At 38.7% G+C, this 25,700-nt stretch overlaps 1 protein-coding gene, 1 non-coding gene and 1 pseudogene across 2 annotated transcripts; 2 read left to right on the forward strand and 1 right to left on the reverse strand.

The window, feature by feature from the left end:
• Positions 1-1,774: 1,774 nt before the first annotated feature.
• LOC121773092 lies at positions 1,775-1,881 on the reverse strand. Its single transcript, XR_006044665.1, has one exon. It is a non-coding gene; the product is annotated as a small nucleolar RNA R71 (small nucleolar RNA).
• Positions 1,882-11,180: 9,299 nt separating this feature from the next.
• On the forward strand, positions 11,181-14,941 carry LOC121770257 (annotated as a pseudogene).
• A 5,494-nt stretch (positions 14,942-20,435) lies between these two features.
• On the forward strand, positions 20,436-25,406 carry LOC121772450. Its single transcript, XM_042169569.1, has 5 exons — positions 20,436-21,219; positions 21,638-23,939; positions 24,385-24,445; positions 24,592-24,815; positions 25,068-25,406. Exons 1-5 carry the CDS (start codon positions 21,105-21,107, stop codon positions 25,132-25,134), a joined length of 2,769 nt encoding a protein of 922 aa, XP_042025503.1. The 5' UTR covers positions 20,436-21,104; the 3' UTR covers positions 25,135-25,406.
• The last annotated feature ends 294 nt before the right edge of the window (positions 25,407-25,700 follow it).

Raw genomic sequence — 25,700 nt, forward strand, 5'->3', positions numbered from 1 at the left:
GAAACAAAAATTGAGGAAAGAGGGTTGACTTGGGTGGCGACGAACATAGAGAAGAAGTTCCGGCTATCATTCCGACGCTCCGTTTCCGAATCCCAATTCCACTCAACGAGAGCATGCTTCCTACGGTTTTTGTTGCATATTTCACCATGTTTTTAGGCTAAGCTCTCTATGTTGCTCCAAGTTGTAATCTAGGCTTTGTATGAATGTTTTTACACCATTGAACTCATTTGTTTGATACCAACAATGTGCTTAATGTTATTCACTATGTTTTTGGCTAACAATGTAGTGTTATTATTTCCTTTGCTATTGTCTCTTTAACATAGTTTAGGAGTGATTGATTGTTGGTATGCTATAAAATTAGAATTGTTCAGAGGATAATTTAATAGTGGATTAGGTAAGTTCGCATAGTAGATGATCTTTAATTCCCGCGCTTCCGCAGGAATTTAATATCTTCGAAAATTAATTCATGGAACAAGTGTTCAGCTGACTGTGAATTATACGTCGCAAACATGTTCAGTGCACGCGATTAGGTTGATTAATTAATCCCAAATATGTGCTTTTAATATAGGTGTAGAACAATACAAGCCTAGTAAGCAACTTGGAGTGACATATTTTCCCATTCAAAGAGTCCATTTTGTTAACTTGTAGCTTTGGTTCGTCATTAACTTTTGAAAATCAGATTCTTAAAATCAAATCACTTTTTAGTATGCTTTTCTTTTATTTTAGAGTTAAGTAATCAAATCCTTCCCTGTGGATCGACTCTCGAAGTATTACAATTGACACTGTATTCTTGCAGTATTGCTGTAATATTAGAGCTAATTAATTAAACTTGTGTGATCTTACACTTGATAATTGAACTCGAAAATTTACACATCAAGTTTTGGCGCCGTTGCCGGGGAAGGCAATAGATTGTTTAACTTCTAGTTTGTGTTTTATTTTATTTGATCTTTCTTTGTTTTGTGTAGGTACTCATTTTGTTTTATTCGGAGGTGATAGCTATCTACCACGTCTGGACTTGAAGACGAAGGAGTATATTTTCAAGGTGACATCTTTCTAACTCTTAGTTTAGGTAGTTTAGTTTTTCACTTAAGCACACACTTTTTATAGTACTTACCCTGAAGTTGTCGAGAGGTCTCGCTTTCAGTATTAGGAAATTTATTGTGCTTATGCTTGGTGTATTTTCTGTTGTGTAGGTAATAAAAAAAATAAAAATAAAAAGTGAATGCACACGCGATCACAGGGTACACCACCGTTTGGACTATTCTGTTATCAAAGAAGAAGCAAGGTTAGAGGTTCAGAGTTTGAGATTTTCCCGGACTATTCGAGTCCATTCAGAAGTAACCGACTCTTTGGTGAAGAAAGGGATCAGGATTCATACGGTGAATCAATGGTAGATAACAATGAGATTCCACCACCCGTGGTGAGATTTGGCGACACTCTGAGATCGGGAATTGAGCACCCGGGGGAGTTCGCTTATGCAAACGACAACGTCAATATTCCACCTCACTACATTAGTTTGGTGAATGGGGGGAATCTATTTCATGGTAGGGATGATGAAGATCCGGTGAGTCATCTCAACGCATTCTACGAACTGACAATCTCTCATAGACTTCCTAATGTGGAGCACCATCGGATAAAGAGGGCGTTGTTCCCATTCTCGTTGAGGGAGAAGGCAAGAGAGTGGTATGATTCACTCCCGGGCTACAACATAGCAACATTCCAAGAGTTGAAGACATTGTTCCTCTTGGAATACAACTCTCCAATGAAGATTGAGAAATTGAGAGAGGAGATCACTTCATTCTGACAGAAGTATGACGAGTCCTTCGCGGAAGCATGGAAGAGATTCACGGAGTTGATAAGGAAATGCCCAAGTCACGGACTAGCTCCGGGGCACGACCTTTTGAAATTCTACAAGGGACTCAACAGTGAAGGCACGGGATTGGTGACTGCAGGTTCGAATGGGAACCTAGATAATCTGACTCACGATGAGGTGAGAGCCTTGTTTCAAAGGTTGGCCAACAATCAAAGGAATTGGCACAATCCATGGCGAGGAGCTGATAAGGCAGGAGATACGTTTGGTGCTACAAAGGATGCAGAAAGAGTGACCGCAATTGAGGCTCAACTGGCGGACATTAGCACTCAAATGTCGTCGATGACAAAGGCAGTTAAATCACTTCAATTGACTCCTCAACCCCAAGCTGTGACTGTGATGAGATGTGGGTTGTGCCAAGGCGGGCATCATACTGATCAGTGCCCAAGTCTTCAAGGACCTCCCGTGGAGGATGTGAACTACATTGGTAACAATCGCCAAGGGTTCAATCAAGGCAACCAATACAACAATCAGCAAAATTGGAGGCCTCAGCAAACGAGTTGGAATCAAGCTGGTCCTAGCAATAACTCGGGTAATCAATGGAGAAACAACACTCAACCCCCGGGTTATGAGAAAAAGCCATCCGTCGAGGATCAACTGGGACAGATTCTCTCTTTTATGTCTAAGAGTCAAAAGGAGAACGAAAATTTCAAGGACAAGACAGTGGAAAAGTTTGGTCAGATGGAGGCTACTATGAGGAATCTCGAGACTCAGATTGGACAGCTAGCTACGGCATCACATACGAGGATTCCTAACACCATCCCAAGTAATACTGTACCCAACCCGAGAGGCAATGAACAGTGTAAGGCAGTGGTCTTGAGAAGTGGTCGTGAGTTGGATTCGACACCATCAATGGACTGCCAAGGTACTTCCGGCATCTCACACGCAGGGGCGGATGAGATGTTAGGCTTGCATTCCTCGCACGCAGGGGCGGACGAGGCATGTAAGGGAAGTCCCGCGTTGGTGCATGGTGTAGAATCCGATGCAAGTGAAAAGTGGTTAGTAGAAGAGAAAGGAAAGCAGAAAGCAGAAATGGAATCAAAGAGACAGATGATGACAAGTCCAGCACTAGATCCGAAAAGCAAGTTCAACTTCCCCGATCATATTCCTCCTCCACCATATCCACCCAAGAGGAAGAAGAGGGTTCCTAAAGAGAAAATCTTTGAGTGGATGATGAACGTGATCCGGAAAGTGAATGTGGATGTCTCATTAGTGGATCTCTTCACTAATTTCCCCAAGTTCTCCAAGTTCTTCAAGGACATGATGGCAAATAAGGAGAAACTTCAAGATGAGGGGATAGTGGCATTGAGCATGAATTGCTCACAATTGATTTCGGGAATGATGCCAATGAAGAAGAGGGATCCCGAAAGTTGTGTGATTCCTTGTGAGATCGGGAATACAATCTTCACAAAATGCCTATTAGATCAAGGATCGGGGATCTCACTTATGGCTTTGAAAACTGCTAGAGCCATTGGATTAGAGAAGAGGATGGAACCCATCGACATTGCTCTACAATTGGCTGATCACTCCATTGTGAAGCCCACTGGAATAGTAGATGATGTCTTGGTCAAGGTAGACAAGTTCATCATCCCCGTCGACTTCATAGTCTTGGACATGCCCGAGGACAAAGAGGTACCAATTCTGTTTGGTAGACCGTTTCTTGCCACGGGAGATGTGTTGTTAGGAGCTAAAGACAACTCTGTCACGTTTAGAATTAATGGTGAGCAAGTGACCATTAATGTGGAGAAAGCGATGAAACATCCTAGTGATGCAAAAGCGTGCTTTAGAGTTGATGTCCTCGACAAGTGCATCTTTGATAAGATGCGTTGCTCGGCAACAATGGAAGGAAGCGTGTATGATAAAGGGAGTTTGGAAAGAGATTATGGTTCGACAATCAAAGTAAATTTTGATGAAACAGAGGATTCTGAAGTTGATCAACCAAATCTCGAAAATGATTGTGTGGTGGATACTTTTACGGCAGATGTGAAACCTTCAATTGAAGTAGCACCAAAGCTAGAATTGAAGCCACTCCCGACAAATCTGATATACGCATTCCTTGGTGAGGATGAATCTTTACCGGTTGTGATATCGGCGATGTTGAATGATGAAGAAGAATTGAAGTTGATAGAGCTACTGAAGTCACACAAGAAAGCTCTAGGATGGTCCATTGCTGACATCAAAGGGATTAGCCCCGCAATTTGTATGCATAAAATTTTGATGGAAGATGGAGCTAAACCGGTAAGAGAAAGACAAAGAAGATTGAACCCACTCATGCAAGAAGTGGTTGAAAAAGAGGTGACGAAGTTGTTGAAATATGGGATGATCTATCCCATATCCGATAGTGAGTGGGTTAGTCCGGTGCAGTGTGTACCGAAGAAAGGGGGAATAACCGTGACCGTTAATGAGAAGAATGAAGTTTTGGCTACTCGATTGGTGAACTCATGGAGAGTTTGCATGGACTATAGAAAGTTGAACACGGCGACGAGAAAAGATCACTTTCCATTGCCATTTCTGGATCAGTTGCTCGATAGGATTGCGGGTTATTCCCATTATTGTTTTCTAGATGGATATTCGGGGTACAATCAGATTGCAATTGCCCCGGAAGATCAGGAAAAGACGACATTCACATGTCCTATTGGTACGTATGCCTTCCGCCGGATGCCTTTTGGGTTGTGCAATGCACCGGCTACATTCCAACGTTGCATGATGGCAATCTTTTCCGACATGAATGAAGACATCATGGAGATCTTCATGGATGATTTCTCCGTCTTTGGATCCTCATTTGACTTGTGCTTAGAAAATTTGAGACGGGTCTTGCAAAGATGTGAGGAATCGAATCTTGTGCTCAATTGGGAAAAGTGTCAATTCATGGTCAAAGAAGGCATAGTGTTGGGACACAAGGTGTCGGAGTTGGGGTTAGAGATGGATAAGGCTAAGATTGATGTGATTTCGAAGTTATCACCCCCAACGAATGTGAAGGGCATCCGTAGTTTCCTTGGACATGCGGGATTCTACCGACGTTTTATAAAAGACTTTTCAAAGATTGCAAAGCCACTTTCCAACTTGCTTGAAAAGGATGCCAAGTTCATCTTTGATGAGAAATTCCTTGAGGCATTTGAATTGCTGAAGAAAAAGCTAGTCGAAGCTCCTATTATTATCACACCCGATTGGTCAAAGCCGTTTGAGTTGATGTGCGATGCTTCGGACTATGCTGTAGGGGCCGTTCTAGGCCAAAGGAGAGACAAGGTCCTACACGCCGTCTACTATGCTAGCAAAGTACTCAACGAAGCTCAACTGAATTACACCACGACAGAGAAGGAAATGCTAGCAGTAGTGTATGCTTTCGAGAAGTTTCGTGCTTACTTACTTGGCACGAAGGTGGTAGTGTTCACGGACCATTCAGCTATCAAGTATTTGATGAATAAGAAAGATGCAAAGCCTCGGTTGGTGAGATGGATCCTCTTATTACAAGAGTTTGATGTAGAAATTAAAGACAAAAAGGGGACCGAGAATTTGGTAGCTGATCATTTGTCTAGGCTAGAGGGCTTGGAAGAGACGGAAGATGAGAGAAAGAAAAGGATCAACGAAAAATTTCCCGACGAACAAGTGTTGCAAGTGGAAGCTCGGGAAACATATGTGCCGTGGTTTGCTAATCTGGCGAACTACCTTGTCACGGGCATGATACCAGAAGGATTGTCTTCTAATCAAAAGAAGAAATTTTTGAGTGACACCCATACGTATGTTTGGGAAGATCTGTTTCTCTTCCGTATTTGTAGTGATGGAATTATTCGAAGGTGCGTTGGAGAGCATGAGCACCTTCAGATTTTGTCTGCATGCCATGATTCTTTGTATGGCAGCCACTTTGGAGCACGTCGAACAGCATTTAAAGTGCTTCAGTCCGAATTCTTTTGGTCATCTATCTTCAAGGATGCAAAAGCTTATGTAGAGAGATGTGACAGTTGCCAAAGAACCGGCAATATCTCGTGGAGAAATGAAATGCCGATGAATAACATTCACGAGATAGAACTCTTTGATGTTTGGGGAATAGACTTCATGGGACCGTTTCCCAAGTCTAATGGGCAGCAATACATCCTTGTAGCTGTCGACTACGTTTCTAAGTGGGTAGAGGCAGTGGCCTCGGCAACCAATGATGCCAAAGTAGTGTTGAAGTTTATCAAGAACCACATCTTTAACCGCTTTGGGACACCACGAGCCATTATCAGTGATGGAGGAACTCATTTTTGTAACAAATTGTTTGAAAACCTCCTAGGAAAGTATGGTGTCCAACACAAGGTTGCTACCCCTTATCATCCCCAAACAAGTGGCCAAGTTGAAGTCTCCAATCGAGAAATAAAGAGGGTGCTTGAGAAAGTTGTGAAGCCGTCTCGAAAGGATTGGGCTCAATAGTTAGATGATGCTTTGTGGGCATATCGAACGGCATATAAGACCCCGATTGGAACTTCGCCATACAAGTTGGTCTTTGGAAAGGCTTGCCATTTGCCGGTAGAGCTTGAGCATAAAGCTTTTTGGGCTTTGCAAAAGCTTAATTTGGACTATGATGCTGCAGCCAAGAAGAGGATGTGCGATATGAACGAGATGGATGAGTTTAGGCTTCATGCATATGAGAGCGTTGATCTCTACAAAGAGCGTGCTAAGAAGGTACATGATGCAGCCATTAAGCCTCGTCAATTCCATGAGGGACAACTGGTCCTTTTGTACAACTCTCGGCTTAAACTGTTTCCGGGCAAGCTCAAGTCAAGATGGTGGGGTCCTTATGTGGTGCACAAGGTATACCCCTATGGTGCTGTGGATGTTCGGGATCAGAAAAATGGTAGCATTTGGAAGGTGAATGGCCAACGCTTGAAGGCCTATGTTGGAGTTGAAGGTGGCATGGAGGCAGAAGAAGTGACTACACTAGTGGACTCAAGAGTGTAGATCAAGGATGAAGAAGGTCGAGCCAACGACTATAAACAAAGGCGCTGATTGGGAGGCAACCCAAGTTTTAATGTTTTTATTTTTGTTTTCTTATGTTGGAGGTTTTGTTTGCTCAATTCTTTCCTCTAACATTTATTTTGAATTGAGTGTTTCTTTTTGTAGGAGCATCATGGAGAGCGGATTGGAGCTTAGGAGGAAGCACACCTGCAAAGGATTTTTACACCCACCCTCCCACCCGAATGCACTATGGATATCACGCCAAGTTTGGATGAGTCTTCTTTCCCTTTACTTTATATGTTCTTCTTTGCATACATTGAGGACAATGTAGCATTCAAGTGTGGGGGGATAGTGAATGATTTTTATGCATTATGCATGTTTTTTGGGTGTATTGCATGCTAAAGTGTTGTGAATCATGTAATTGACGGGTGCATGCTAGATCCTCGGCTTTCTGGTTGGGAAATCGTGCTTGATCTTACTTGATCTTTGAAGCTTAGGATGGATAGAAGATGTGCATGTTTTTATTTGAAAGAGCATGTTGTGACTACATCCGATTTCTTGAGTTGAGGAGAGTATGAAAGTCATATGTCTTGTGGAAATTAGTTTGGATCGATTTGCTTTATCGAGTTGCGTGCTTTGTATTCATTTGTATCACATGCCTAGTCCTATACAGGATCCCCTAGAAGCCACTTTGAGCTTAATTTCCTATCATTTATGTAAACACTTAGCCAATCACTTAGCTACTTAAATAAGCCTCATTTTAGCCTCATCAATAGACCTTGCTACTATTTGGGTGCTAAAAACATGTTTGAGCTTTGTTGGTTGAGTTTTGAGTGTTGGGTGGTGAATTGTAAAAGTTTAGACTTTATTTTTTAGACTTGATGTAATGCATAAGTGAAAAGAATGAAGTTCTTAGAAAAGAAAAAAAAGAAGAAGAAAAAGACGACCTCCAAATTTGCAAAAGTCGAGGTCTTATTTTAAAGAAAAAAAAAGAAAAAAAAAGTTGTGAAATAAAGTTAGAGCTTCTATCTATTTTTTTAGATGTAATCTTGTCTAGAATGGATGTCAAGTTTGGGGGAGTGAGAGTTTGGTTGTAAAATTTGTTGTTTGATCTTTGGAAGTAAGTCGTAGGAGGAAAAAATTTGGCACTCAAATGTGTAGCCTTTGAGCTCACTATCCATATTTATCCTACCTCATCCCTAGCCTCATTACAACCTTGAATTAAGACCTTGGACCTTATTGTTGATGCTTGTGGATGTTTTGTAAATAACTTGGTAGAGTTAATGAAGTTTGATTTAAAATCCGCGAGTCTATGTGGTAAGTAATGCTTGACGAGTCAATGATGACGGTTTGAGTTGTATGATGACATGTTTGGACTTACTTTGAAATGCACCATGACTTGAAGTTCTAAGTTGATAAGTGATGGTTCATGAGAGCGGAAAATCTTGATTGGAATTGTTGGGGGTTTAGATTTTGTCATTCATGTGTCTACGTGATTCACTCTCAAGAAAACTTTTGGAAAAACTTTTGTGAGTTGAGCTTCAAAGTTTTGTGTTTAATGTGATCTTGCTCGAGGACGAGCAAACAAATAAGTTTGGGGTATTTGATGTGAATCAAATTGTACATTTTTATTCCCCTAACTTTACATAATTTATATAGTTTGATGCTTGCAAAAGTATGTTTTGTGGTGTAGGAAGAGGAATGAATGGTGAAACAAGGAATGGAGCTCGGATGGTTAAAAAGTTGTGCAGAGAGCTCTCAAAATTGGCCACCCGGCCGGGTTAATTTCATGCCCAATAATACACCCGGCCGGGTGATTTTGAGAAGGCATGTGAAGTCAGCAAGGGGCGAATTTCAGTAACCCGGCCGGGTGAGTTTTTAGCTTCAAAATACCACCCGGCCGGGTGGATCAATTCCAACCGCAATATTGCAGTTTTTGGTGGGCGGTTGGCTGGAGAATTAGAAAAAGGGGAGAGAGATGGGACGGTTCTGCGCATTCTTTGGCAGAGAAAAACAAAGAAAAAGAAAAGGTGACGTGAAGGATGGGGAAAGAGGAGGCTGTAAGAATTAAAGAAAGGTGGGGAGGGAGAGAGTGAGGTGACGTAAGGGAGCATTAATTAGGAAACAAAAATTGAGGAAAGAGGGTTGACTTGGGTGGCGACGAAATTAGAGAAGAAGTTCCGGCTATCATTCCGACGCTCCGTTTCCGAATCCCAATTCCACTCAACGAGAGCATGCTTCCTACGGTTTTTGTTGCATATTTCACCATGTTTTTAGGCTAAGCTCTCTATGTTGCTCCAAGTTGTAATCTAGGCTTCGTATGAATGTTTTTACACCATTGAACTCATTTGTTTGATACCAACAATGTGCTTAATGTTATTCACTATGTTTTTGGCTAACAATGTAGTGTTATTATTTCCTTTGCTATTGTCTTTTTAACATAGTTTAGGAGTGATTGATTGTTGGTATGCTATAAAATTAGAATTGTTCAGAGGATAATTTAATAGTGGATTAGGTAAGTTCGCATAGTAGATGATCTTTAATTCTCGCGCTTCCGCAGGAATTTAATATCTTCGAAAATTAATTCATGGAACAAGTGTTCAGCTGACTGTGAATTATACGTCGCAAACATGTTCAGTGCACGCGATTAGGTTGATTAATTAATCCCAAATATGTGCTTTTAATATGGGTGTAGAACAATACAAGCCTAGTAAGCAACTTGGAGTGACATATTTTCCCATTCAAAGAGTCCATTTTGTTAACTTGTAGCTTTGGTTCGTCATTAACTTTTGAAAATCAGATTCTTAAAATCAAATCACTTTTTAGTATGCTTTTCTTTTATTTTAGAGTTAAGTAATCAAATCCTTCCCTGTGGATCGACTCTCGAAGTATTACAATTGACACTGTATTCTTGCAGTATTGCTGTAATATTAGAGCTAATTAATTAAACTTGTGTGATCTTACACTTGATAATTGAACTCGAAAATTTACACATCAGCTACTATTGCTGATCATGGGAATGATCTCATTTTCTTCCAAATATTTGAGGTTGGAAGGAAATGCGTTTGGCTTCAATTTAGGTGGATGCATCTTCAACGGTAGCAACTCTTCTTCCACTTTTGGATTGGGTAGCACATTCTGACTGGGCAGTTCCTCCATATTAGGCAGTTTACATCTCTCAGGTGGTTTTGTGTGACTCCTCTTTTTGCACCAAGTCATTATTTCAGCCTCTATCTCCTCATCACTTAGCTCTTGAGTGTTGAACAACTTGCATTCACTAAGTTCTTCGAGCTCAACTTTTTATTCAATGGGGGGCAATGGATACATATCTTGAAAAATTTTAGCTTCAAGAAAGTCGGGACCTTTCAACTCTTTGATCAACTTTTCACCTTGGCCATTTTCCATATCACTATTAATGATGATTCAAAGAGTCTCATTTCTCCCCAAGAAGGCAAACTTGAGGTTTTCGGGCGGCTCAAACTCCAATTTCTGCGGTCGAACTTCTGATAGCTCCAATTCCTCCTCTGCCCTCAGACTGGGTAGTTCACCTAGATTGGGCAGGTTGCTGGTAGACTTTGCACGCTCAATTTTGTTGCACCGCTTCATGATGGCCGCTTCTATCTTCTCACCAGTCAATCCTTGTGAGCTAAATAACTCACTAGTAACGTTTGCCTCGAACTCGGCTTGCTCTTCAATGGTGTAAGTATGGTACCAATCTTGCAAAACCTTGATCTCAAGGAAGTCTTGGACCATAGGGTCAATGATGATGTTCACTTCGCTATCCTCATCACTACTGTCTTCATCTTCAAACCAAGCAGTCTCCTGACTTGGGCAGTGTGCTGCACTGGGCAATCTGGGCCCCTGTTCCAATGTTTCCCTTGGTCCGCTGTTTGAGTTATTGTCGAATGAAGCTTTCAACTCTTTCCCGGACCCAAAGGTAATCTGATTAAGGTTCTCCTTCCTTGGTGGTTTCACTTGAGCCGGAATTCCCCCACCACTTCCACGCATATCATTGATGGATGTCGCCAATTGTGTCATTTGGCGTGCAAGATGATCAAGACTAATCGTTTGCTCGTATTGTTCCTCTTGCATCTCATGCACCACATTGTAGTTGACTTGTAAATTATTTTGCATGAGTTGTTGGGATGTGATTAGATCCTCCATCATATCTTCTAAGCACATGGGGGGCATTGGCAGATGATTTGATTGATATTGGCCGAATTCTTGTGGCTGGAAACACGAAGGGAATCCACTTTGATCTGGAGGCCAATAAACATGATTTCCGTCTGACCCTTGGAAAGCTTGGTGATATACTTGTTGTGGTGGACCTTGATATTGTTGATTCGGATTGGTCCATACAAAATCAGAGTGATCACCCATGTTGCTCTTCAATGGTGCACCACTCTCGTCATTGGCTCTTGAATTGGTTTCCACGTCGGTTCACTCCGAACCTTCTGACTCTTAAAACTGTGCATCCTGTTAAACTGGGCAATTAGATGAACTGCCCTCCCCAGAGAACCCAATACCGCTTGTTTTCTCAAACGTGCTTCCTTGCACAACCTCTTGACCGTCTTCTCGATTTCAATATTGAACAACAACTTTGGAGAAGAGGACCTGCTCATAAACTAAAAATAAAAAAAGAGAAAAAAATAACAACAAAAAAACAAGTAAAAAACTATATACAATAAGTGTAGAAAAACATAACAAGACAACAACACGGTTCCCCGGCAACGGCGCCATTTGAATAGGAAGGAAACTGGGCAATTAGATGAACTGCCCTCCCCAGAGAACCCAATACCGCTTGTTTTCTCAAACGTGCTTCCTTGCACAAGACAACAACACCGTTCCCCGGCAACGGCGCCATTTGAAAGGATGGGGTTTTGCATGCGTGTCGTAGGCGCGTGTCCCTTCCTATTCAACAAGATTTATAAGTTCTCACTTTCCAAAATACTATTAATTAGCATATGGTAAGTTAGGGTGTCGAACCCACGAGGAACGGTAGCATCCGTTATGTATTTCCACACTTAGGATTTGTTTTAGCGATGTCGCCATGCTCTAAATTGGGGTGGGAACTAACTACGAAACATAAACAACACTTGAGCTAAGGTGGGAACTAAAAGTGCAAATAAAATGCAACTAGAAGAAAGCGTTTAAACTGGAACGCAGACTGGGCAATCTGATAAACTGAACAACTTAGCAGAGAAATAGAGCAGTAACGAGAAAATTACAACACTTAGCGAAAATAAGACCATTCGAAAATAAAAATAGAGCAGCTACATGCATGAACATTCCTAATATTAGAAAGCAAAAGAGACTAAGCTAAAAGGCTAAGGAAAATAAATTAAGTGTTAACTACTAAAGAAATCTAGAAACTAGGATAGTAACATGCAAAATGTTGTCAAAAGCAAGCTAAACTAAATTAGATGTAAATGGAAGGTGGAGTGCAGAACTTAACTAAGGGAAAAGGGCTGCCAAAAGTGAAAAGGAATCATGTACTTGTTGTCTCCTTAACCTTATTACCCAAGGTGTAAAACCATTGGATAAAAGATTACAACTAATGGTTCTTTCACTTACTTCTAAAATCTGGTTTAACTACTAATCCTACACTAAAGGCACATAAATTAGGGAGGAGAAAGAGAGTAGATGGCTGCTACATAATTAAAAATGCTAGAGAAACACAAGATCAACAATTAAACTACCTAAACATGCATTGAAAACATCAAACAAAAAGCTGAAACATAAAGACTCATTGAAGAAGATAAAGAAAGCTTAAGAACACTTAAACATGGTGCAAGAACAACCAAGAACCGAGTTCATCAAACTCATGCAAAATCATACGAAAATGACACCCGACGGGGCGCCGAAAACACACAACACATGGCTGATTTTTTTGAAACTTTTCCAACTCTATCCACATTTTTTTAACTATAGACTAACTATGAAGAAGCTTGAGAAACTGATTTAAAATCTTGGAAAGAAATTTTAACTAAACAAGAATATGACCAACACTAGAACTAAACAACAAGCTAAAACCGGAAACTAAACAAGAGCTAAACTTAAAGCACGTTAAATACACACACACTTAGAGAAATAACAACTTGAAATAAGCTTTTAAAACAAGTCCAACAACAATAACTAAGAGTGAGATTGATGCAAAAGAACTCCAAAAGTTAAGAACAAGCAACTAGAGAAAATAAACACTACAACTAAATTACTACTACTTCAACCCATGGTGAACAATGATCTTGGCAGCCTTGAGTTTGAAATCTCTCTTCTTAAGGAAGAGAGAAAAGTTCCTAGAGAGATAATTTACTAAAACTAAACTAAACTAAACTAAAGTGACAAAGTGATGAAGTTGTTGGTGTCCTTGGAAGGTTAAGTACTTTTAATACATATATCCAATAAAAGATATTTTCCCCTTCTTTTTTCCTCTCCAAGGACAGATATGGGCGTGTGTAGCAAGTGGGATTATTCCTTGATAAGTGTGTGGAATTGGCTTTAAGCATTTTCCCGTCGGGTTCAGACTGGCCAGTCCAACAGCTTGGGTAGTTTGAGTCTTCTTTGCCTTCTTCCTTCACTTTCTTCCATTTCTTCACATTTTGCCCTCTTTCTTGCATGTTTTCCTTTTCACGCCTTCATTAAGCAGCTTCCGAACTTAATGATCCATACCCTACCAAAAAGCATCTTTTTCATGCAAATATTCAACTAATAAGTGCGAAAAGTGATCGTTTCCGAGTGACGAAAACTAGCCTATCAATTATGGAAAATCAAATAAAAGGATATTAGTATAATTAGAATATATTTTCCATGTATAGCTAGAATTAGAACCTATAAAAGGTTGTGTAACCATTGACAGAATTAATTCAAGTCATTCACAATGTAGTCTTTGAAGTTCTCCCCGTCTTTTACTTTCTGCAATAGTCTTTTACTTTCCACATTATACTTTTCAACATGGTATCAGAGCAGGTTCGATCATAGGGATCGATCACTGTCTCTAAAAAAATACACTTAACAAGCCTTCGTCACCTCAGCCAGCCCCCAATTCCAATAGTCACCCTAATACCCAGATTTCCCAAACTTGTTTCACTTTTTCATAGTAAAATATCGAGGCGAGCTCTTCCAATTTTCAAAAAAGCTCCTCTCCGGCGGCGGATCCACCGCTAACACAACCCGATCTGTCACGCACATGCCCCGACCCGGCGATGGAACCCCCCCGCCCCGTCACACTGATACTCGGGGACGGCGTCGGTCCGCTTGTAACTGGCACCGTCGATCAGGTCATGGAGGCTATGCACGCGCCGGTCTACTTCGAGAAATACGATGTCCATGGCGATATGAAGACCGTGCCGCCGGAACTGATTGAGTCGATTAAGAAGAATAAAGTATGCCTCAAGGGCGGACTTAAGACACTGGTGGGTGGAGGCGTCAGCTCGCTGAACGTGTTGCTCAGGAAGGAGCTCGATCTCTATGCTTCACTGGTGCACTGCTTTAACCTTCAGGGGGCTTCCCACTCGCCACCAGAACGTTGATATCGTCGTCATTAGGGAGAATATGGAGGGCGAGTATGCTGGCCTCAAGCACGAGGTTGTTCCTGGAGTCGTTGAAAGCTTGAAGGTGATAACAAAGTTCTGTTCTGAACGAATTACAAAATATGCTTTCGAGTATGCCTATCTCAACAACCGCAAGAAGGTGACTACTGTGCATAAAGCAAATATTATGAAACTGGCAGATGGTTTATTTTTGGAATCATGTCGTGACATAGCTAGCACTAGCAAGTACCCTAGTATCCATTACAATGAGATGATTGTTGATAACTGCTTCATGTAACTCGTTTCCAAGCCAGAGCAGTTTGATGTTATGGTGACTCCAAATCTCTTTGGGAACCTAGTCTCCAATATAGCTGCTGGTATTGCTGGTGGTACTGGTGTCATGCCTGGAGGGAACGTAGGAGCTGATCATGCCATTTTTTAGCAAGGTGCTTCTGCGGGTAATGTAGGAAACGAGAAATTACTAGAGCAAAAAAAGACCTTTCAAGAGGTGAGTGGCTCATTTCTAATATGGCAGTTGAGAAAGCTACTAAAGCCGAGGAGGTTGACAAACTTGTCTCGACGAATTGTTCAGCTGAGGAGGAGAGAATGAAGAGAATGAGGATGCTGGACTATTCTTCTTCGAAGCGGAGCTGAACAATTCCGCCAAGAGGGAGAAGAAGCTTAAACCAAGAAGGTGGAGTAGCCAACGTCTGTGCAGCTGAGGGGGGAGAGCCCACATGAGCTGTGAAGAGCTAGTGGGAAGAACGTCACCAAATGATGATGTTGGAGGAACAACTACGGGAAAATCCAACGCTGATCCTCGGGAAAGAGTGAGGGAACATCCAGCCGAGGGGGAGAGAACTGCCACAGCCGGATGATTCCAACCAAGAAAGAAGACTGCACGTAAGGGAAGGCCAGAGAGGCCGCATGCCATCCTCCATAAAGAAGGCTGACTCTAGCCGAAGGTTCCACGGTGTTTGGCGATTACTCATCGGAGGTGGCATGGCTTGATAGTCTGTCACCAAGAAAAAACCCATAAAGAGAAAAGAGACTGATGATTTCACGTCTTCATTTTTAGAGAAGTAAATTTGGGCCCAGTGGTTATTAGGCTCAAGAAAGAAAAGAAATGAAAATAATAGACTCATAGTTTGAGTTTGGAATGGACCGAGAATGGTCTGAATTGGCTCCTAGATACGAGCAAAAACTGTCTAGATAAGCTCCTCGACAAGAGTCAAAACTGTTAGAATTAGCTCCTCGACACGAGTCAAAACTGTTCGAATGAGCTCCTCGACACGAGTCAAAACTGTCTGAATGAGCTCCTTGACACGAGTAAAAATTGTCAGTCAGAAAAAAAAATATGGAGTGGCTCCTGGATACGAGCTAAAACTATCCAAGATGACTCCTTGACACGAGTTAAAATTGTCAACCAAAAATTGAAGCTCCCGGACACTAGTTAAAACTGTCTAGATTGACTCCTTGACATGAGTTAAAACCGTCAACAAAAATTGAAGAACTCCATGAAATGAGTCTAAACTTTCAATGATGAATGAAGAGCTCCTTGATAAGAGCCTAAACTTTCAATGAAGAAAAATTGAAGAACTCCTTGAAACGAGTTTAAACTTTCAATGATAAATGTAGAGCTCCTTGAAACGAGTCTAAACTTTCAATAACTCTTTGATACAAGTATAAATTATCAATGATGAATTGAAGAAGCTCTATAATACGAGCATAAACTATCAATGGAAATTGAAGAACTCTTAAATACGAGTATAAACTATTTATCAAACTAAAGATCGTGCAAGTTAAGTGTCGAAAAACTCGATACTGAACTTGAGGGTGAGTGTTGGAATGAGGAAATTAATTGATTGGAGAACAAGAATGCAATGGATGAAATTATGGCAAGAATATTGAAGGAAATCAATTAAAGATTATGGAAAATCAAATAAAAGGATATTAGTATAATTAGAATATATTTTCCATGTATAGCTAGAATTAGAACCTATAAAAGGTTGTGTAACCATTGAGAGAATTAATTCAAGTCATTCACAATGTAGTATTTGAAGTTCTCCCCGTCTTTTACTTTCTGCAATAGTCTTTTATTTTTCGCATTGTACTTTTCAACAATCTTCAATCGCTGCATATTTTTTTGTGCCTGTGGATCAGATAAGATTAAGATTTCTTAGCTCCAGCGGGATTTCAAGATTTGTTTTTTGTTTTTTGTTTTTTGTTTTTTTTAATAATTTTCAAGTTGATTCCACTAGGTAGGATTCAGGAACTTATCATTATTAATCATTATAATATTGAAAATTTCAAATAATGGGCCCTAGTGGGAGAAAATTGAAAATGGGTAGAATGTTGCAAGCATAGACGTGGCTTTTGGGCCTAAAGTTGAACTGAAAAAGTAAAAGTGAGAAAAAAACAAATGTCTTAATATCTGTAGATGTGTAGTGCTAATCTTTTGACTTTTGTACATTTCATACTAATCTTGTTTCACAATAATTTTAAAATTAAGCCCATGTAACTAATTTCGATGGGAATCTATCAGACTATGCCTAAATAAATGAATATCTATACCTTATAAAATAAAGAAATGTAGAAAAATTATAAGATGCATATTTTTGTGAAATATAATACACATAATTTGTTTAAAAATAAGCTGTGTTTTTTTCTGGACAAGTACATCGATAACAATGTTTTGATAAAGTAGAATTGTAAGTTTTATTTTTCTAAAAAAATACTATTAGCATTCAATTCAAAACGAAAGAATGTTAAGCTGCTAAGACTATATTTACAGAGAATTTTAGTTAATTAGACAATTAATGCTCCCCGACCTGCCTGGTTAGGATAATATTGTATTAGTTTCAAGAATGCAAATTTTTCTTCCTTTGATTACGACATTAATTAATTTCATTATAAAAGTAAATATGCCCTTCTCTATCATGATATCAGTTTAATCTATTAGTAGGAGTAACATATTATTTTCAACAACTTCTTATTTGTAAGATTTATTTTATTTATGTACTAGTTTTGATTTTCCAAGATTTGACATTGAGAAACTTTGGCGCGTATTATTTTTAAGAGCCGCGTGACAGGTCAAAATCCAAAGTCTCATCACTTTATATAACTAATATACGTATCACTGAAAATTAAGTTATGAAATTTCTTCGTCCATTATAAATATCCTTGGCAGTGGATACTACTTATTTTAATGCTCTTTCTCTTCCATATTAATTGTCTCATATTTCACTGGTGTGAATTTGAAAAAATTATTTAATTTTATAAAATAAATTGAATAAAAAATTAATAAATTGTGAGCGCTAGTTTTATAATAGTAGTAAAATGAGGCAATGACATGTGATATTCACTTACTGAAACTAATAAAAATGAAATAAAATAATATTTTATTAGGGATTACATGAAAAAATAAATATGAGACATTCTGTGAAGACTAGATATAGTAGAAAATTAGTAAAGAGAAAATGAGATAGAAAATAAAATTATTGAAGTATCATAGTATTAAAAATGTAATCCAACTCATTAGATAGGGAATTTGTCAGATGGCTAATTTTTTAAGACAAGCTAAAATGGAAATTGATTGTAGATAGAGAAAATATTACTAACACTATTAAATTTTCACTACATATTTATTGCACATGCATTCATAAAGTCAAGCCACTATTTTCAATGGTTGCATATATTATTTGAAAACGATCCAAATATTGAAGTAAAAAGAAATATTAATGACCCCAAAATATATGTGAGTGAGCGTAATGCATAAGACCATCTCTAATCATACTCCAAAAATAGGTTTGGTATAGAAATCTTCTTCAATCATACATCGAATTCAAACGCATTTTTGGTGTTTTTTTGGAAACAACACCAAATATGGTGTTATCCCAAAAATTTTGTGAAACAAAAACCTAAAAATTGTGTAAATTTTAAATTTAGAGTAAAATTACTTTTTTGGTGTGACATATATTCAAAAATGGGTTTGAGTTTAGAATAAATAGTTGGAGACGATGTAATGACATATCTCATCCAACAACTTAATGTCATAAAAATAGCTATATTCTTTGTCTTATATGCATATATGGCCTATTAAGTAGCTAGTAGTACTTTATAGTTTTCCAATTATTGAACATTTTATTAGATACTCAACTACCTAGTCCCTACTAGCGTTCATTAATCATTCTCTTTTTCTATATTAAACTATATAAGTTGCAAATCTAACTCTACTACCTTCGTCCCTGAAAATTTGTCTCAGTTTTCTATTTTCATCTATCCCTCAAAATTTATCTCATTTTACTTTTACCATTTTTGGTAGTGGATCTCATATTCCAGTAACGCATTCATACTCACATTTTATTATAAAATTAATATATAAAGTAGGTCTCACAATCCACTAACTTTTTCAACTCACTTTCCATTACATTTCTTAAAACTCGTGTCGGGTCAAAGTAGGACAAATTTTTAGGGACGAAGGTAGTATTATTTTGTTTATTGTATACTTTTAAAAGAATTTTTTAAGAAACACACAAAATTTAATATATTGACTGAAATATAGCGTTGAATAAGTCAATATAGGTTCAATTGAGGTCGTCGAATTTCCTATGCGCAACAATGCCCACCCGATGCTGACATTAGAAAATGCTATGTGGAAAATGATTAATTAACGAATCAACTTAATGGGCGATTTGAATGCTAATTAATTGGATTTGAATAAAAAATAATAATTTAAGTAGTGTACTACATCAATTTGAATGCTCCTTCCATCTACTAAGGTGGCGTTCGATTGCCATGACTAATATCATGAGACTATTGATTTAGGATTAAGTTGTGAGATTATTTTAGTTGGAGAGGGAGGCTATGACTAATTATCATGAGACCATCTATCTAGGATTAAGTTGTATGGTTCAATCTTATGAACCAAACATGATACATATTTAATTGTGAGATTTAATCTTGGCAACCGAACACCACCTAAGAATAGTTTCATTCATGATACAAGTTTTAATACTACATTGATAAATTATGAAAAATACAAAAATAAAAAGGGTATAGTATGAGAGATATAAAAGAGAAAGTTAGTAAATAATTTGAAAGTAAATATTTTTAGTATGAGACTAATTTTAGTGGATTGAGAAAAATGAAAGGATAAGACTATTTTTTTTGTTGTAAGAAGTACTATAAAATTAGTAAATTAAGAATATACACAGTAAAGAAATAGTTGAAGTATTATTAGTATGAAATTATTTCTACACAAAAAGAAAATAGATGAAACTAAAATGAAAAGGCATTGGAGTATAGTTAATTTTCTATGTGTACGATGATGATGATACTATTTGTTTATTGTACATATCCTTCATAATCATTATATTTCCTATTATAGAGTGAGTGTGAAATGATATAAAGTTTAGTGTAACGCAAGGAAAAACATGTGATTTTTAATACTCCTCATACACGAGGTAAAGCTTACAACTTAGTACAAGACAACTCATAACCTACCAAATATTTTTTTTCAGATGTAATGACACGTCGGAAATTTCTCCATGTCTAAAATATAAAAATACTCTAAAAAATCATAATATAACAAAAGTGTTATTTAAATTAATCCATAAAAACATGTTAATACATAATTGATAAAATATGAAGAAAAGAAGAGAAAAATTAGTTGAATTAGTATTAATTTGAAAGTGAAACTATCATGATTAATAGTGATGAGGGTATTAAATGATGTGCCAAATAAATATATAAAGTACAGATAAGTAGTACTCCACTCAAGTTGTTTGAATGTAATGAATTGAGATAAATATTTCATAGAGATTAATTTTGATAACAAATAAAAATGAAAAAAAATCTACATAAATAATGCGAATAAAAGTTAAAGCACATAAATTTGACGAAAAGGGAAAGTAAGCAGAATTGGTAAACTCGCAAAACAACGCAACAGTACTTTCGCTAAGAAAGCGTGAAAAGTTAAAACGCAGTCGTTTCATACCCACTTTGAAATCCATTATACAGCTTGCATTTACCTTTTCCTTTTTCATTTTGCTTTTGCCAATGCAGTTTTCTACAGAGCTCACAGCAAACGGCGCCGTTCAATTGTCTACACACCCCACACTACGTCGTTTGGCCTCCCTTCACAAATTACTGAACTCAATAAAACAATCGAAAATTCCTCAAAAAACAAAGAGGAAAATATAGGGAGGCGAGCCGTTATACTCACTCTTTCCCTCCAAATCCAAGCATTCCCTTTTATAGGCAAACCCAAATACACAGCCTTCTTTTTCTTTTCTTCTTCAATTTAATGTTTTCCCTTTTCTTTTATTGTGATAAAGTTTCAATCTTTGTAATAAATCTCAACTACAAACAGACTAGTTTTCAGTTGTTTTGCTTGTCCAATTGAACCTGTAGCTTTTCTGTTCCTCAAAACTCTCTACTTTTGAAGATAAACCTAAACAAGCCAAGAAAATTATGTTGCTTCTGATTTTGAGTTAAATTGTAGTGTTACTGTTGTGTTTTTCAATTGCTACAGAAAAATGAAGAAAATTTTCTATTTGGTGCATTACTATCATTATTATTACTCCTTCTCTGGTTGGTTAATGGTTGGAGAAATTAATGATCTGATGTTGGGTGTTGGAGATCATCGAATTGACTTTTGATATGACTTTTGATATAACTACCCACGACTCATTCTTGTTCGAAGATTAAGCCACGGTATAAAATATTTCGAAATACCGTTTATTATTTGGTGAAGTTTGGAGCTGAAGCAAATGGCGGAGGGTTCAAAAGTACGGCTTGTTCGTTGCCCTAAGTGTGAGAATCTCCTTCCTGAGCTCCCTGATTTCTCTCTCTACAAGTGTGGAGGCTGTGGTGCGATTTTGAAAGGTACAATTTTTTGTTGTTTGCATTTGTATATGTATGTTTATGTGGGTGTTTTCTGTGTATGTTGTTTACTAGCTTCGAATTAGCAGTTGAGCTACTTGTTGAATTCTTAGTTGTTTGTGGGCTTCTATTCTGGGGAGTTTTGAACTAAATTAGTGAGAATCTTGGTTCTTGTTTGTGTGAATATAGGTATAATTTGAGTGTTTGAATAAATAGTACTCCTATTTAATTAGTGTGTTTCTTATGCTGCAGCAGCAGAGTATTATGTTAATTTGCTAATCATGTCTTTATGTGGTTGTTTTCTTTTGTTAGAGTGCAGACTTAATCTGCAGAAATTGGATAATGATTGAGATTTTGTGCTTGTAATGTTGTTTTTCTGATCAAGTGGATTTGTTTTGCTGATGTTGTTTTCATCTTACAGCTAAAAATAGGGGGGTTGTGGAAGGTAGATCGTCAGAGGTATCCGAGGATTCTAAGGGTGGAGTGATTTATGAGGAAAGCAGCATAGATAACGGTATCAAGGTTGACATGGAGAGTGCTGATGCAATTGAAGACAGTGGTGTGGAGCAAATCCAGAAAGAAGGATTGGTTTCGAATGGTGCTTCCACGTTACCAGCTGAACATGAGGAGACGCCAGCTGACTCTGATACGAGTAGGAGAGGTAAAGAAAGGGTGAGAAATGTGGAAAGTTCTGATGATGAGCTCAGGCCATACTCACAAGGTCTGGTCCGTGATAGAAATCGGGGCAAAAGTTGTGATTTTAGAGTGGATGGGTCAGAGTTTGTTGGTTTCCATGATGACAATGCCAAAGGCTTGCCCCCGCTGGATTCTTCAAGATCGAGTCCGTTTATGGACCAGTGGGGCGTGAACACTAAAGGGTCAGTGCACGGGCCAGCTAGGGGCGTTCCTGCTCAAGTGAGGTTTGATGATTTTGTTTATCATGATGAGGGGCAGTCGAGTTATGGCATGGGCTCTTACTATGACCAAGGTGAAAGGTCTAGATATCGAGGTCACAATCTTGATGGACATAACAGCATTGAGAGCTTAGAAAATGGCCGGGCAGAGCTCCTAAGGAAGCTTGATGAACTGAAGGATCGAATATCCCGGTCTTGTGATATGGCGGATAAACCCAAGGAAAATATTGGCGTCGATGAGAGGATGGTTTCCTCCACTTCACCTGATCCTTATGGTAGACCTCATGCTGCTTATGCTCAAGAAGGATTGACTGCTACGTCACACGCTGCAAACAGGCAGCCAATGTATCCTGATAACATTGTACCTCCCTATTTCAGTCGTTCTGCTGGATTTGCTCCATACTTGGATAGGTATGGTTCGACAGTGATGGATTCGTATCCGCAAAGGGGATATCCACATGAGTACATGCACTATGCTAATACCTATAAGCCAGAAGTTCTTCGGAGGCCTCCTCATCAGCTCCAATCCCGATACATCCAACAGCCCAGTCACGAGCACTATCCGGGATACTATAGCGATGCCAATCATGAGCGGTTCATGTTGCACCGGCATGAAAACTTTTTTCATCAGCCAGCATGCTCTTGTGTGCACTGCTCTGATAATAATTGGCATATGCCTCCAAGGGTTGATCCCTTGGGTATGCATAACCGAAGGTCTCAAAACGAACCATCTAATCAGGCTTTTGATCATCTAACCCCTATTCTGCACCGGCAGCAGGTTAATACTTCTGGGAATGCGAGTCTGTATCCACCACAATCTCGACAGTCTTTAACTATGAATTCTTCCGACATAGATTCAGATACTGATGGTTTCAATTACCATCATCCTAGAAAGTTGCTTGTAGGTCCTAGGGGTGGGCGTGTGAGTCATCCCGTCGGAGGTGGTGCTCCTTTTATAACATGCAGCAGTTGCTTTGAGTTACTGAGACTTCCAAGGAAACACATTTCAATGGATAAAAACAAACAAAAGTTGAAATGTGGTGCCTGTTCTTCAGTCATCTTGTTTGAACTCGGGAGCAAGGGGCTTGTTCCATCTGTTTCTATGCTCGTCGAGGAATTGCCAACGGAGATTGATGAAGTCTCTGGTGGAACGGTCGAGAACATGAGATACTGGAATGATGGTTCGAGTACTGCCAACATGAACACCTGCTCTAATGATTTTGATGACTTTGACCATAAGTTTTTGCCAGCAGACAAGAAGTCGAATTCTGGTATTCCTGAGAAGCAACTGAATAATCTTTCTTCAACCTCAAGTCCATTGGAGGACGAGCAGAGTCCAGAAAATAAATCATCTAGGAAACGTGATTCCCCAATTCCAGATTTGCCTGCATCACCACAGGAATTACCCTGTCATTCTCCAGATAATGTGATAGTCAGCCGCTTTGACAAATGGAACAAGAGTAATAGACCCGAGCAAGAGATGGTTTCTCTGGAAAGGACAACCTCTAAACAGAATCCTGCAAGAGATGGAGCTGTGGCAACTGAGACAGACGTGTCGTTAGCTGCGTTTTCAAATAGCAATAGGTCTCAGGACTCCATTGACATAAGTAGAGAAGCTCCAAAGGTTAACAAAGGAGGAGAGTCTTTTCTTGCAGGTCTTATCAAAAAGAGCTTCAGAGACTTCAAAAAGTCCAACCAAGGTGGAGTTGTCGGCGGATCTCAAGTTTTTGTAAACGGGCATTTGATACCAGATCGCATAGTCAAGAAGGCTGAAAAACTAGCTGGGTCAATTCAACCAGGAGAATACTGGTGAGCACATCATATCTTGCATATTTACTATATCATGTGGCTAGTTCCATCAGTTTTTCGGTGCTTCAACATATCAAGGTTGCCTTGTCGTTGTCGTACATTATGATAGGCTGTGAGGAACTGAGGAAATTATAGTATTAGATAAAGAAGACGGAAGCACTAGAAATGAAGAAATGTTTAAATTAAATCAGCTTGCGAAAAGATAGTTGTTATTATAGCTGAAGTTTATAACATGTTCGAATGCATCAAACTTATATGAAGGCAATAGTGTCAATAGGTCATGCCAGTTCTGAATAGTCAAGCATACGTGTGATGAAAACTTAAGTTTAGGTCTCAAGTGTTTTTGGTTAATCCACTCAATATCACATTTTCTTGCATTTTTCTTTCCCAAGAGACATTGGCCTAAAAAGATAATGAACCTTTTGCAACTACTTTAATTTACCAGGTACGATAAACAAGCTGGATTTTGGGGCGTGATGGGCTATCCCTGCCTGGGTATTGTCATGGTGAGTTTTCAACACGAAAACACAATTATTTTTCTTGAGCAGTTTCAGTTATATCTTTATGATTCAGTGGCATGCTAGAAATATAGATAAATGTAACACACCCATCAGTATGCAATTCCATTCACAATCTGATTAATATTCTGCAGCCAAATATTGAAGAATTTAACTATCCTATACCAAAGAACTGTGCTGCTGGAAATACAGGAGTTTTTGTTAATGGACGTGAACTCAACAAGAAAGATTTGGATTTGCTCTCGAGCCGAGGTCTGCCAATCACAGAAAACAGATCATATCTCATTGACATAACTGGAAAAGTGGTTGATGAGCAAACTAGGGAAGAACTAGATGGTTTGGGAAAACTTGCACCAACGTAAGTTTCCGACTTTGAGTGATTTCTATTCCAAACATCATTGTTGCATTTTTCTCTCTTTGCTAAACAAACTTTACTAGCAGTTGCATCATTATAAATTATTACCACAGTAAATTAGTGGCTCTGGAGCAAGCCCTTCTTCCTATATTTCTCTAGAGCTAGTGATTTCTAATTATCGATTCTAACAGCAAATTCAAATTTTGTAATCTATTAGCCATGCAGAAATCCTAATGAGTAGTGATATCTGAGCAGGGTTGAAAGAGCCAAGCACGGATTTGGTATGAAAGTGCCGAAATTTATAGCTCAGTCAAAGAGTTAAGAGACCGGGTTCTCCCCGCCTCCTCAAAGGGTTTAAGCGATGGATATGGTTGATCGCTTGAAGTGCATTGCAGTTGAGTTATGCATGCCCATTCTTCTTTAGATATAGGGTGAGTTGGTTGGTGTTAATTTAGTGTATCTCATTATTTGTGTGTAGAACATCTCAGCCAGAAAGATGCTTGGCTGGTTTTACCAGAGTTTTGGTTTTGATCTTGGTTTGAATCAGTTTGTAAAGAAAGCTTTGGCCAATTTATAACTGGTTATTCATTTGTAGTTTGATGCTTCTATCTCTCTCTCTGTTAAGCAACTTGCCAGTTTTTTTTTTCTTTTTCTTTCAAAGATGTTAAATTTTCTTTTTTGAAGATTTTCTCAGTGTCAAAGTAGGAGTAGTATTTTTCTATCATGATTGTAATAATGTTTGATTTTCTTTTTTGAAGTAAAGTTATATGCTTTGGACTCACTCGAACTGTTGTGTGTACTACTTTAATCATTTGAGAACACACAATTATTTAATTATCTACAGTGGTAGCAATTTTTCTGATGATAGCCGAAACTATGTCACAAATT

The sequence above is a fragment of the Salvia splendens genome, chromosome 16, assembly GCF_004379255.2.
Source record: "Salvia splendens isolate huo1 chromosome 16, SspV2, whole genome shotgun sequence".
In the NCBI taxonomy this organism is placed as follows: Eukaryota; Viridiplantae; Streptophyta; class Magnoliopsida; order Lamiales; family Lamiaceae; genus Salvia; species Salvia splendens.

What these genes read in the sequence shown, in the direction of transcription:
- LOC121772450 (XM_042169569.1), top strand. Translation starts at nt 21,105, where the DNA reads ATGGCGGAGGGTTCAAAAGTACGGCTTGTTCGTTGCCCTAAGTGTGAG. An exon ending in CCTGCCTGGGTATTGTCATG is followed by an intron (nt 24,446 to 24,591) that starts GTGAGTTTTCAA and finishes AATATTCTGCAG; the next exon opens with CCAAATATTGAAGAATTTAA. An exon ending in TTGGGAAAACTTGCACCAAC is followed by an intron (nt 24,816 to 25,067) that starts GTAAGTTTCCGA and finishes ATATCTGAGCAG; the next exon opens with GGTTGAAAGAGCCAAGCACG.